The 12,257-nt window shown below is 44.6% G+C and overlaps 1 protein-coding gene across 1 annotated transcript; it reads left to right on the plus strand.

The window, feature by feature from the left end:
• Positions 1-4,627: 4,627 nt before the first annotated feature.
• On the plus strand, positions 4,628-12,257 carry LOC134483116 (uncharacterized). Its single transcript, XM_063278356.1, has 4 exons — positions 4,628-4,672; positions 7,894-7,981; positions 9,329-9,407; positions 10,104-12,257. The coding sequence occupies exons 1-4, from the start codon at positions 4,637-4,639 to the stop codon at positions 10,231-10,233; spliced, it is 333 nt and encodes a 110-aa protein (XP_063134426.1). The 5' UTR covers positions 4,628-4,636; the 3' UTR covers positions 10,234-12,257.

The following is a 12,257-nucleotide window of genomic DNA, read 5'->3' on the forward strand; positions in this document are numbered from 1 at the left end:
TTTCCCCAGCCTGCAGAGATATCAGCAATGATTTCAGTGAAAAGATCAGTGCTGTCTGTCCAATGCAGCTGAAGGGACAGAAGGCAGCAACTTGACAGCTGGTATGCGTGTCCCCACCAAATCAGTGTCTTAATAGCTGCCTTCTCCTCCCAGGTCTCAGGAACTGCAGGAGACATGGAATAGGACAGATCCCAAGAAGACAGCCCCCTGAAGAGTGAGTTTCTCTGTCAGGAGTTCCCTGCTGACGACAATCCTCAACAGTCAAAGACTTTTTTGGGGAGAATATTCTTCTTCTCAGTTAATTTCCTCATTGTATAGAGACCCTAAATTTATGTATCCGTATGCCAGCCTGTCTCATTGAGGTCTTTCTCCTCTCTCATACCGACAACACCATTTGAGAGACATCTGAGGGGACTGCCTTGACATCTCCCTAGAGGAGAAACAGCACTACAACTGTGTTTCTAAATGTTCATTAAGAAAATGCTGTTAAGAAATATTTTTGGTTATGATTTTCATTGAAGTTTTCTTTTTGTTATTTCATAGTTATATATTCTTGTTACTGTTTTTCATTTTTTATACCATTTTAGTTGTTCATTTTATGCCTGTTTTTTGTAAATTGTATTCCTTATGAATAAAAATTGATTTGTAACTCTTGACTCTTAAGACCATCTTATTCAAGGGTCCTTTCCACTCCTGTAGACTTAGAGCTGACAGCTGGATATGGATCTTTGCATGGTCCAGGCAGCATGAGTAAATAGGGAATTTAAAGCCACCAAGCTGTACACAGGGTGATAGTGTCTTTTGTGTGGATAATGTGACTTTTTTTATGGACACACACTTTATGATGTAATCACTGACATACTGTATCCATGCTGTCATGTGTTCTGCTCATCCTAATCTATATCAGTCTACAACACCCATTCCTTATTGACTGTTTGCCCAGATATTGAGTAACACACACTCATGCCTGTAGAGCTGCAGAAAAAATGACAACTTTCACAAAGGAATATAGAATAATCCTAATGGAGAACCATGTGCCTCAGTTTTTCTTACAATACAGCATTAGTATTAAACCACAAAGATAATGACCATCAACGTCATTTTGGGAAATAGGTTTTTATAGGTGCTGTTTCATTTGATCATTCATATGCTGTGTTTTTTATTGTTGCTGATTATATTTATTTTTATCATTTAACTCAATGGATCTTTTTTTTTCAAATGTATGTCTGGGCCACTCCTGAGTGCATTTCCCTCATGATCCAAAAGAGGGAATAGCATTCCCCTTTGTAGATGATTGTTAGGGACCATGTGGTTCTTCTGAGAGAGCAGCAGATGCTCTAACCTGGGAGCCATCACCACAGCTCCTGTAGGTAGCTTTTGTCCTTCCAGGGCATGTGCTATACTAGATGGACGCCATCATCTCCCATTAAGGAGAGAGATCTCAGTAGATTTGTATGTACAGGTGGTTGAGGGGTGCCTGCTCAATGTGGTAGGCTGCTAGGCATCCACACCGGGCTCTGGTGCCTCCACTGCTCATTGTGCATTCAGCATCATCCTCCAGCATCACTCAGTTTCAATTCCAAACAGATCTTTCACTTACTATCGATGATTATATACATTAAGCACATCTGATAAAATACTGAAGAGACTAGCCTCCTTCTACAGGCCAACTTGGCATAATGAATTCTTTTGATAGAAAGCAAGATAATTATCTTAATCTATGCAGTTTAGGGAGGTCCTCAAGAGCATCCATAGTGAATGCAGACTGCAGCTGTGACCACATGTTTCTTTTGCAGAGCAGGTCTGTGCAAGCCCAGAACTTAGGTGGGATAGTTCATGTTTCACCTTTTACATGGAAATCTGTGATCGTATTGAGAAAGTATATTTTCCACGTGACTCATTTACAATTTATGGAATTAAACTGACTTACTGAGAGTGGAGGTGACTCAGAGAGATAAAGTGCAGAAGACTTATCCAGTATGTCTGCAAACAGATGCTGTCTCATTAGGGCTTTTCAATGCTCAGCAGCTAGAGAAGCAAGGGAGAGGCATTGGTGACTCTCAAGCTTAGGTCCTCTAGTCATTATAAGCTGAGCATGACACAAAAAGTCATAGGTATCACACTAGAATCTAGTAACTAGATTTAACCAACCTATCACATTAATGCTATGTTTGGTGGTATTTTTTGCTCTCTTAGGACCTGGAAGAGGCTTGGGGTTTTCTAATCCTACTCATAATTTATTAATCTTCCCAACACTATGTGCTTTGTTCTGTTAATGCTAACAGCGCCATCCAATACCTAGGATATTTTCTACTGACATGTGTGACGTGAGACAAAACAGTCCATGTCATCCCTCACCTGAATAAACTTCCTTAGAGTTCAGTGTAGTTGGAGGGTCCTTCTTTCCTCTCCAAGATCGAGAAACATTTCCAGTTTTCAGACAAGTGTGTCAGCCATTGTCCAGTGACTGTCTTGAGATGTCCACATTGTCAGCTGAGTGAGGGCAGGGCAGGGGATTGGGGCAGGGCAGGGCAGGGTAGGGCAGGGGATTGTGGCAGGGCAGGGCAGGGCATTGGGGCAGGGCAGGGCAGGGCATTGGGGCAGGGCAGGGGTTTGGGGCAGGGCACAGCAGGGCAGGGCAGGGCAGGGCAGGGCAGGGCAGGGGATTGGGGCAGAGTCCATGAGATGTCAGTAGGCAACAGGCCAGCTGGGGCTAGTGTGGGTACAGGGCTTCTAGTGTGGGTGTGAGAGGAGGAAATTAGGAATGGTCAGATTCTGATGCAGCACATAGGCCGGAAGCAGCTTAGATCATCTCAGTGCCATATAGGGACATTGTAGACACTGATGGGCAGTGTGGGGATGGTAGGGCCCCATATAGTGCTCTCTGCAGGTGTCAGGTGAGCATACAGTGGCTCTGTCAGACTTATGACAATCAGGCAGGCACTGGGTGCAAGTGAGAATCATGGGACAAGCCCTGTGTGCAGCCTGGTTTGGGGACATTCCCAGGTGCCCCATGGACTGCAAATTAAAGGCAAAGGACACAGGGAAGCCAGCAATTCCCATGCACAGGACATAAATACCTGTAGAACTTTCTAGAATTTCCATAGACTATCTGTTACTAGTCCTCATTATAGAAGGCACCAACATTCTGCCCTCTACTTCAACTTGGTGAGACAGCTATTCTAACTCCAGCAGGAAGGCCTCAGGGAAGACAGTAAAAACTCGCAGGTGACCCCTTTTATATTGAAACAGGGTCTTCCCATGGAGCCCAGAGTGGCTGTAGGATACTAATGCTGCTGCCTCACAGTGACTAGAATTCCAATCCACCCTCAAGAGCAGTTGATTCACCACTAGATCAGACTAAGGACATGTGAGGCCCCAGGGTGCTAGGATTACCAGGGTCCTAGTAAGTTTCTCCAGCCTAAATTACAACCTGAGTCAGTGCTGCTATTTGGGACACCGCCTGATGCCCAGTGACATCACACCTTGGAACTCTTTGTCAAGCATAAGCTGTTATGGGAATGAAGTAGCCACACAATAAACACTGGTCTGGACACTCCTAGGTCAAGAATCCCCTGTTGGAAATGCCTTGGACCTCAAAATTTTAAATTCTAGATCCTTCTGGGTTTTAGAAGATTTATAAATACAAAAAAAGAAAGATGGGCATAGTAATTTAAGCCTGTGATCCCAGTCATGGGAAACTGAGTCAGAGTGATGGAAGACTGTAAGTTCCAGGCCAACCTGTGTTTCAAGAAAAAAAAAAAAGGCATGGTGAAGATTCCACTCAAGTGGAAACCAAAAGGGTTTCACATGGGCCCTGCCATCCACTGGTCACTACATCCACTCTCATCACCACAGCCACAGGGAGACACTGGGGAACATTTCCCACTGTCTCTCTTTGGGATGCAATCCACCCCATGATTCTATGTGAGGAATCCCCCAAAGGTTGCATATGTGAGGGACCTAGAAAGTTCCAGGATTGGGAGAATTTAGGAGTTTATAATTAGGGATGATCTACAGCTGTGGCAAAGCCTTTTCCCAGCACATGGCAGCCCTAGGTTTGCCCCCAACAGTAAAAATAAAATCCCCCAAAATAATTCAAACAAAATGTCCTGAAGCCTGCGCCCTGACCAGTCTCTTCAAAAGTGCCAGGAACCTGGGTCCACATTTAGGACCCAGCACGACCTCTGTGACCCATGAGAAGGGATCTAATATGGGAATTAGTACAGTATGACTTATCCTTGTGGATACCTTTGGTGACAATAACCACCTGACCCCTGAAAACCCATCTACCTGGGGGGCTCAACACTCATGTCACCCAAAAAGCCCAGATCCTAGGGCCAGCATGGGCAGGTGGTGAAGAAAGTTTGTCTCTCATGAACATCAGTTGCCGCTCCTCACCTGACTCTATCCTCAGGAGACAATGTCACCCCAGAAAGTGTGGGTGTCAACGGCTCTTCCCAGGCCAAGGCTAGAATACTGCTTAAGATCCACAATGCACAGCAGTGCTCACTCTAGAGCTAAATGTTCTACAGCTGAAAGGGGTGGGTGCTCTGCTGGCCACACCCCTCCCCTGCAGTATTTAGTGCACTCAGAGTGGTGCTTCAGATGTGAGGGACTTCTTGAGGCTACTCCCATGGAGAATGGCAGATTCATCAGAACCGGGCACAGGGTGAGTTCAGAGCACAGCTGGGAGGAATTTAGGGATGCCAAGCCATGACTAAGACAAGATCCTGGGCTGACAGGCAGTTGAGCTGGAGAACTGGCATCCAAAGTGTGACTGCCTGAATTCCTCTTAGACCAAAAGCCCTGAATCTGAGCTACTTTGGTGCGTGCTCCTAAGTGGGGTCCCAGACACAGCTCAGAATTGGGGCTGTGCATGGACTTTGGTGCTGGCAGCAGGTGGCTTAGCCATAAAGTGCCGAGCTTTCCCATCTGTGCCCACTCAAACTCCTCTGTTTCATTTTAGGTGTGTTTGGTATAGTTTTGAGACAGGGTATCTTGTAGCAGCCCAACTCGCTTTGAGCAACACTGTAACATAAAAATAACCTTGTATTCAAGATCCTCCAATCCCTCTGTCCCAAGTCCTGGAATTAAGACCTCCAGCTGTGACCATTTTACTGTAGCATAGGATCCATCTGTATTAGAGTGAGCTTTGGAAATACTGGAGCTCCGACTGTTCCTTAGAATTCAGGTTTCCTTAATTCTTAGCAGGAGTTTTGTGATGATGCTGATGAGAGAGTCAGGAGTTACACTGGGAGAGGTAACAGTCCTGGCAGCCCTGAGTGCACAGTGAAAGTCAAGACAGAAGCCTGCTGATTAGCACCTGAGTGAAAGTGGGAGGATTCAGAGTTCAAGAACAGACTCAGTTACATACCTAAGACCATATTGCAACATTTTTGTTTCATTTTTGGCTTGTTTCTTTGAGACAAGGTGTTAATTTATAGCCCTGGCTGTCCTGGAACTCACAATGCCTCTACCTCCCAACGGATGGAATTAAAGGCATGTGCCAACATGCACTGCCACTAATTAATTTTTAATTAAACATGCTGGCACAATCCAGTAATCCCAGTGCTTAAGAGGCCGAGGCAGGCAGATATCTGGTTTCCTGACAAGTCTGATCTACAGAGAACATGTCAGAATAGCCAGGGCCAAACAGAGAAACCCTGTCTCAAAAAATAAACAACAAAATGAATTTGTTTTAAAGAAGAGAGGAACGATTTAACAGAGAATTAGAGGTCGAGATCCAAATGATATTGGGTAGTTCAGAGCCTAGCTTCTGAGATGAAACTGGACACCATGGGGTTAGGGTGGGGATTCTCATCTTGGACTGGGAGACAGAGGGTGACTTCAGGCATGGAAGGTCAGTCAGTCATTAGTCAGGATTCTCAATCAAGAGGGTGTTGTAAGATCCAAAATGTGTGAGCAGTGTTCTGCATGAGACTAGAAGAACCCGCCTACCCATACAAAACAGCCAATGAAGAGTAATCACAAGCATACGTCTGGAGGTCCACAAGAGGTTAATGTCCACCTTAGTGTGGATTATTCAGAGCACAGCTGGAGAGGAGTAGAAGAGCTGATGGTGGCTGAGGCAGGAGAGGAGTTCAGGTGTGAATTTGAGCCAGGAAAGGAGCTTGTAGGTCGGGCAGAGCAATGAGAGGTCTAACAGCATAGCTGTTGAGATCCTTCAGATTAATTTGTCTTAAGAGCCTCATGCCATAGCCAAGGACAGAAGAAGATCTGACTATTGGGTGGCTGGGCTCACATAGCCCAACAGGTTTGGCCTTGCATCTGTGGGATTCCAAGTCTCTCCCTTTAGACACAGCCATGGTGAAGGTGTAGCAGTGAAGGTGCAGATCCCTTTGCAATGCTTGGCTTATGGTGTTGAGTACTTCATGCTCCACAGAGCTAGGGAATGTCCTAGAAGCCAGGGAGGCCGAGCCATGAGGAAGACATTTCTCCGTGAGAGAGAAATGATAACCAAAGTCACTAAGAACTTCCTTAATCACAGTGTCTGTTAACCATATATTTTATTTACTTATTTTTATGGGCCTGAGTGTTTCACCTAATAAATGCTTGTGCACCATGTGGTATGTCTGGTGCCCATGAAGTCCAGAATGATTCCACTGAACTGCAATTACAGGCTAATACGAGCCACCATGTGGGCACTGGGAACTGAACCCTGGTCTTCTGCTCTTAGCCACTAAACCATCCATCTCTTCATCACCACCCCCAATTGTATTGTCATTAATATTTAACCATTTAGCCCCTCAGTATTTGAATTAATGCAGATGTGACAAGAGTTATAGTTAACATGATGGTTCAGGTATAGACATGCAGGCATCTCATTGTATACAAAATATAAATCCTTTCTTTCTTTCTTTCTTTCTTTCTTTCTTTCTTTCTTTCTTTCTCTTTCTTTGTTTTACTCTTAGAAACAGGGTTTCTTTTGTGTAGCTGACCTGGAACTAGCTCTATAGAGGGAGCTGGCCTAGAATTCACAGAGATCTGTCTGCCTCTGCCTCCCAAGTGTTAGGATCAAAGGTGTACACCACCACCACCACAAATCCTCCTGTTTTAAAGGAAAAATGTAGCCCTACAAGGCAGCACCAGTTTAGTCCCAGTATAGACATTTTTCTAGAGTTCCTGAAGGGCTTGCTGCCTTCCCCTTTAGGCCTGGCTAACATGAGAGCTCCACACCTATGGGGTTTGCTTCATAAGAGTCTGGAGGATGAGGGTCACAGGCTGATGTAACTGTGTACAGCAAAGGATGATGGTGAAGGTCAAGTGGGTATCACAGCTCAGCAGGTAAAGGCTCTGCCACCCAGCCTCATGGCCTCAGTTTGATCATCTGGTGAAAGTAGAGAACTGAGTCCACATTGTGTCCTCTGCTCTCCATGTGCATATCATGGCACAGGAACACCACAAACTACATAAAATGTAAAATGCTGAAATGCTGAGAGAAGAGGCCTATGGTAGGCGCCTCCTACACCTGAGACTTCCAACGCCGAAAAGCAGGGGGTAGAGAGTGAGGATGCAGAGTGCACACAGGTCAGGACAAGGCCATGTTACTGAAGCCTCCATGTGTGGTGAGCAGGCTCTGGGGCACCATGAGGGACATCAGGAGCTTCTGCACTTTGTAGAATTACAGGGTTCCATGTTACCTCACATGCCCATGATTTGCCCCCTGCTGCAGGGAGAAGCCAATACCAGAAGCCTCCAGCTCCCAGCCCTGCTGGAAGGTTTGAGGAAGGTGGTCCTCTTCTTGTGGTGCCTCTAGTAGGAGCAGCCCACACTTGGGCACAGCTCCCACTATCAGGAAAAGACAGGTGGCTCTGGTCTTTGCACAGCTCCAGTGGAATGAACAGTGCATCTCTCCTCTCTCTCTTGCAGGAAGTCTCAGCCTCTGGTGCAGGTGATGTTCCCAAGGCAAAGGAAAGGGAAGTGCAGAGTGAGGACTCCCAGGATCCTTTAAAACATTGTCTGCATTGTCTTCATTAATTTTTCTGTTTAATTTTTATTCCATGTGTATTGATCTCATTGTAGGGGTGTGCATTCCAAAGCATGAGTGTTGAAGGTAGAGGAAAAAGCCATGGGAGTCACTTTATCCTACCGTGTGGGGTCCCAGGCTCTGAACCGGGTTGTTGAGCTTGGCTACAAAGAGCTTTCATACTGAATTTCCTGCTGGCTCTGATTTCAGGGAGAGCATCTCATAGAGCCCAGATTGGCCAGTAAACTACTGATCATCCTGCCTCAAGTATTGCCATCTAGTTCATGAAAGGGTTGAGTTACTGACACGAGGAACTGGGGATGGGCAGAGGTGCATGACTGAGGCTATCTCTGCTCAGTGGCATGCCTTTGGGGACTGGTAGTTTTCATCACTGAGATGTCATTTGACTGCAGTGCTCCTCTGGAGAGAAGGAGTCTCTTTTGCCAGGGCATCAGGCTCTCCAGACAGGCCTGGAAGATGGAGGTCTAGAGGCCAGGCCTGCATTCCTCTTCAGAAGCTGCATTTACCACTCTGGACAGTGCTATAGCACAGGGTCACATATCCAGTCCTACCCTGAGACCTGCTGATAAAGAATGTCTATCCTGGGACAATGTCTATCATCGGTTCAAGGTGTGGCCCAACCAACTTATTATAAAGGAAGATAGTAGTTGGTTGAAAAAGGCAGTAACTTTCTATGAACCATATATTAAGTTTTTATGTATACTAAAATTAACAATGGAAAGAACAGTGGTAGGAGAGGAAGCTAGAGGACAACTGCTGAAAATGCTTGCTTTTGAAAATGCTAATGAAGAGTACAGGAGAGCATTATTACCTAGAAAGGAAACTGGGGATATTAATGCTTATATGAAGGCATGGAAGAGGATATCTTTTCTGAAAATGGAAAGATGCATATTTGGCACATATTGATCCAGATAGAGTTATTAACTTATACATTGAAATACTCTTGAATATCCTATAGGCACTTTAGCTCAAGATGAGTTGCCTTTAGAATGGATACATATTAAATTTATCTTTAAGAAAACATTAACAACATATGAGGAACAAATTTCTTTAATTATTCAGCAAGGCATACAAAGACCTGTTACACTGTGGGGATATGATTGTGCTGCTTTTGTTTTCTCATTAAGCAAAAATAAAGTGGAATATTTAATGCAGACGTCTGAAGTTTTTCAATTACCCATGATTTCTTACACTAGAAATACTGAATTTCATTTTCCCCATAGTAAATTCTGGGATTGCTTAAGAAAACAAAAAAAAATGTGATAAATACACTAATTTCTGTTGATCCATTACCATCTGCCCTTACTCTGTTTACAGATGGCTCTAAGACCAAACATCTAAGACAGATGGCTTATTGGACCAAAGATAAATTTTGGGGACAAGAATCTTCTTTTGGGTCAGTTCAACAAAATGAAGTATTAGAAGTAATTAATGTATTGCCGGATTTTACTCATGATGTAAAAATATTAAAGCCGAGTCAGCTTATGTTGTAGTAGTACAGAATATTGCAACTGCTGTTGTTTCTACATCTAAGCCGATATTAAATGTTATTCTCACATATTAAAGGACTATTGTTATTCTGAAACTCTAGAATATTTATTACACATATTAGATTACATTCAAGATTGCCAGGATCTTTAACACATGGCAATCCTATGGTAGATCAATTAGTGGCATTTGCTACCCCAGAAGAAAACAGTCATAATCATGCCAATATTGGATATTTCCATATTAAATATAAGGTTCCCTATTCTGAAGCCAACAAATTATTGCTAATTGTCGTATTTGTAAGCCTTCACTTATAAAATGTATTGCATCTGAAATTAATCCCAGAAGAATGCAACCTAATACATCGTGGCAGATGGATGGAACCCATATTTCTGAGTTTGGTCGCCTTTCCTAGATACATGTAAGCATAGATAATTTTTCAAAATTTGTATGGGCTACACCATTGCCAGGAGTACGCACTGCTCATGTTATACAGCATCTATTGGAAACTTCTGCTGTTATGGGACCGCCTTCTAAAATTAAAACTGATTATGGACCAACATATATTTCTTATCAATTTAAACAATTTTGTCGGCTCTTCCAGGAAAATGGCGACTCCTGCACGTGCTCCAGAGTTGCGGCCCCCACGAAGCCTGCGACCACCATGGGCCCTGCTGGGGAACCCTGCCTGCGGGGCCAGCCTCAGCCCATGCACAATGTGCTCCCTGCCCTGAGGCTTCGAGCCCCCAGTTCCTGAGGACGTGGGGCGGCAGAGTTTGGCGGAGCTGCGGGAGAGGTTGAGGCGCCAGGAGAGACTTTTGAGCAAAGAAAAATTCATTTGCAAATTGCCCGACAAAGGTAAAAAGATCTCAGACACCACTGCCAAACTGAAAGCTGCCATTTCAGAAAGTGAAGAGGTCAGAGGGAGAACTGAACTACTTCATCCTGTTAGTGTTGACTGTAAGCTAAGGCATAAAGCAACCACAAGAGTTGATACCGACATAGACAAGGCCCAGAATTCTGACCTGATGCTTGATACTTCATCATTAGTTCCTGAATGTTCGTCAGTAGACATTGAATCATCTAAAACAACCTCAGAAACTCAGGGACCTACACAGCTCACTCACAAAGGCAATGAAGAGACTTTGGAGACTGGCTGCACAGTGAGTACCAGCCCGTCTGTCCGCATCACAGCCCAGGCTCCCCCATCTTAAGTTAATGAACAACTCCCCCAGCATTCAAGTCAAGTGGAAGAGGTTTCCAGCAGCGTCGACAGTCTGTTTATCACTAAATTGCAAAAGATCACAACTGCAGACCAGACTGAACCCTCAGAAGAAAACACCAGCACTGAGAACTTTCCAGAACTGCAGAGTGAGACTCCTAAGAAGCCTCATTACATGACAGTGATAGAAATGCGAGCTAGAAACCCAGTGCCCCCTCCTCATAAGTTTAAGACCAATGTGTTACCCACACAACAGAGTGACTCACCAAGTCATTGTCAGAGGGTTCAGTCTCCTGCTTCCTCAGAAGAGCAGCTATGCAGGGCTAGGCAGCATCTTGATGATGTCACAGCAGCTCACCTTCTTCTGCTCCACCCCCTGCCTGCACAGCTGCTCTCCATAGAAGAGTCACTGGCTTTGCAGAAAGAGCAGAAGCAGAATTATGAGAAGATGCGGGCAAAGCTCGCAGCACAGAAACTAGCTGAGAGACTGAATATTACAATGCAGAGCTACAATCCAGAAGGGGAGTCTTCAGGGAGATACCGAGAAGTGAGGGATGAAGATGATGCCCAGTCCTCGGATGAATGCTGAAAATGAGCGCTGGGAGATCCCGGGAGTTGACTGTTGAGCTTACATTGTCTCATCCAACTTCCAAACAAGTACCAAGACAGTGTCAGACCTTGTTGAGGGACAGCAGTTGAAGTTACACAAAGGTAGCTACAAAATAAGAACCCAGTTTGTCTTTCAGAAGATGATCTTCACATGCTTGAACAGTTCAATATTTGAACATTGTGTTTGGCCATATTGTGTTACAGCTTTGCAGTATATTATGCATTGGTCTGACATTTTAGTGTGAGTAGAACACACGTTTTCTTTAAGATATCTGCTTTTTCCTTCTTCGTATTCTTATCAGATAGCACTGCTTGCACCCCTTCTGGTGAAATATTTTGTTATTCCAGGCACCAAAAGTGAATTAGGAAGGCCTGGTCCCCTCACTCAAGAAATGAGGGGAGCAGTCTAAAGAATGGTACGCATGCTTGCATGGACACGTTCCTGAGACGCTGGATGTGAAATGCCGCATACAACACTTGGGAACCACCACCACTGTGTCTGCTGCTCTGTCCTCTCTTGGGGTGACTGCTGTCACCTGTGATGAGGTTAAGGAGCACTTGGAAGAAGTGCTGGGTGGGGAGGGTCTTCTGACCCGGTATGGGGAGCTGCTCCTGGCTGCCCTAGGCTTGAACTCATTGCCATCTGGGATGATAGGTCCCTGTACAGGACACTCGTGATTGGTAAGGAAACCGGTGTTTTTCTAAGAGTTACAGTTGAATTGTCAGTATATTGCTTTTTTTCCTTGTTAAACCCACAGAGGTGTTTACAGGCTGCAGAAACCTCAGTCCTGTATGTGCACATTTGTGCTTTTTAAAATGATTATATGATCATTTCCAGCAAAGATAACAATGTTATCAAAAAGCCTTTGTCTATTATGTGGAACTTGTAAAGGAGAAATAAAATACCAATCAGAGCAAAAAAAAAAA

The sequence above is a fragment of the Rattus norvegicus genome, chromosome 19 (genome assembly GCF_036323735.1).
Source record: "Rattus norvegicus strain BN/NHsdMcwi chromosome 19, GRCr8, whole genome shotgun sequence".
In the NCBI taxonomy this organism is placed as follows: Eukaryota; Metazoa; Chordata; class Mammalia; order Rodentia; family Muridae; genus Rattus; species Rattus norvegicus.

Bases quoted from the DNA above. Each gene is read 5' to 3' on its own strand.
- LOC134483116 (XM_063278356.1), top strand. From the start codon at position 4,637: ATGGAGAATGGCAGATTCATCAGAACCGGGCACAGG. The intron at 7,982-9,328 runs GTCTGCATTGTC...CTCTGTTTACAG, and splicing joins CCAGGATCCTTTAAAACATT to ATGGCTCTAAGACCAAACAT. The intron at 9,408-10,103 runs GTCAGTTCAACA...CGGCTCTTCCAG, and splicing joins GGACAAGAATCTTCTTTTGG to GAAAATGGCGACTCCTGCAC.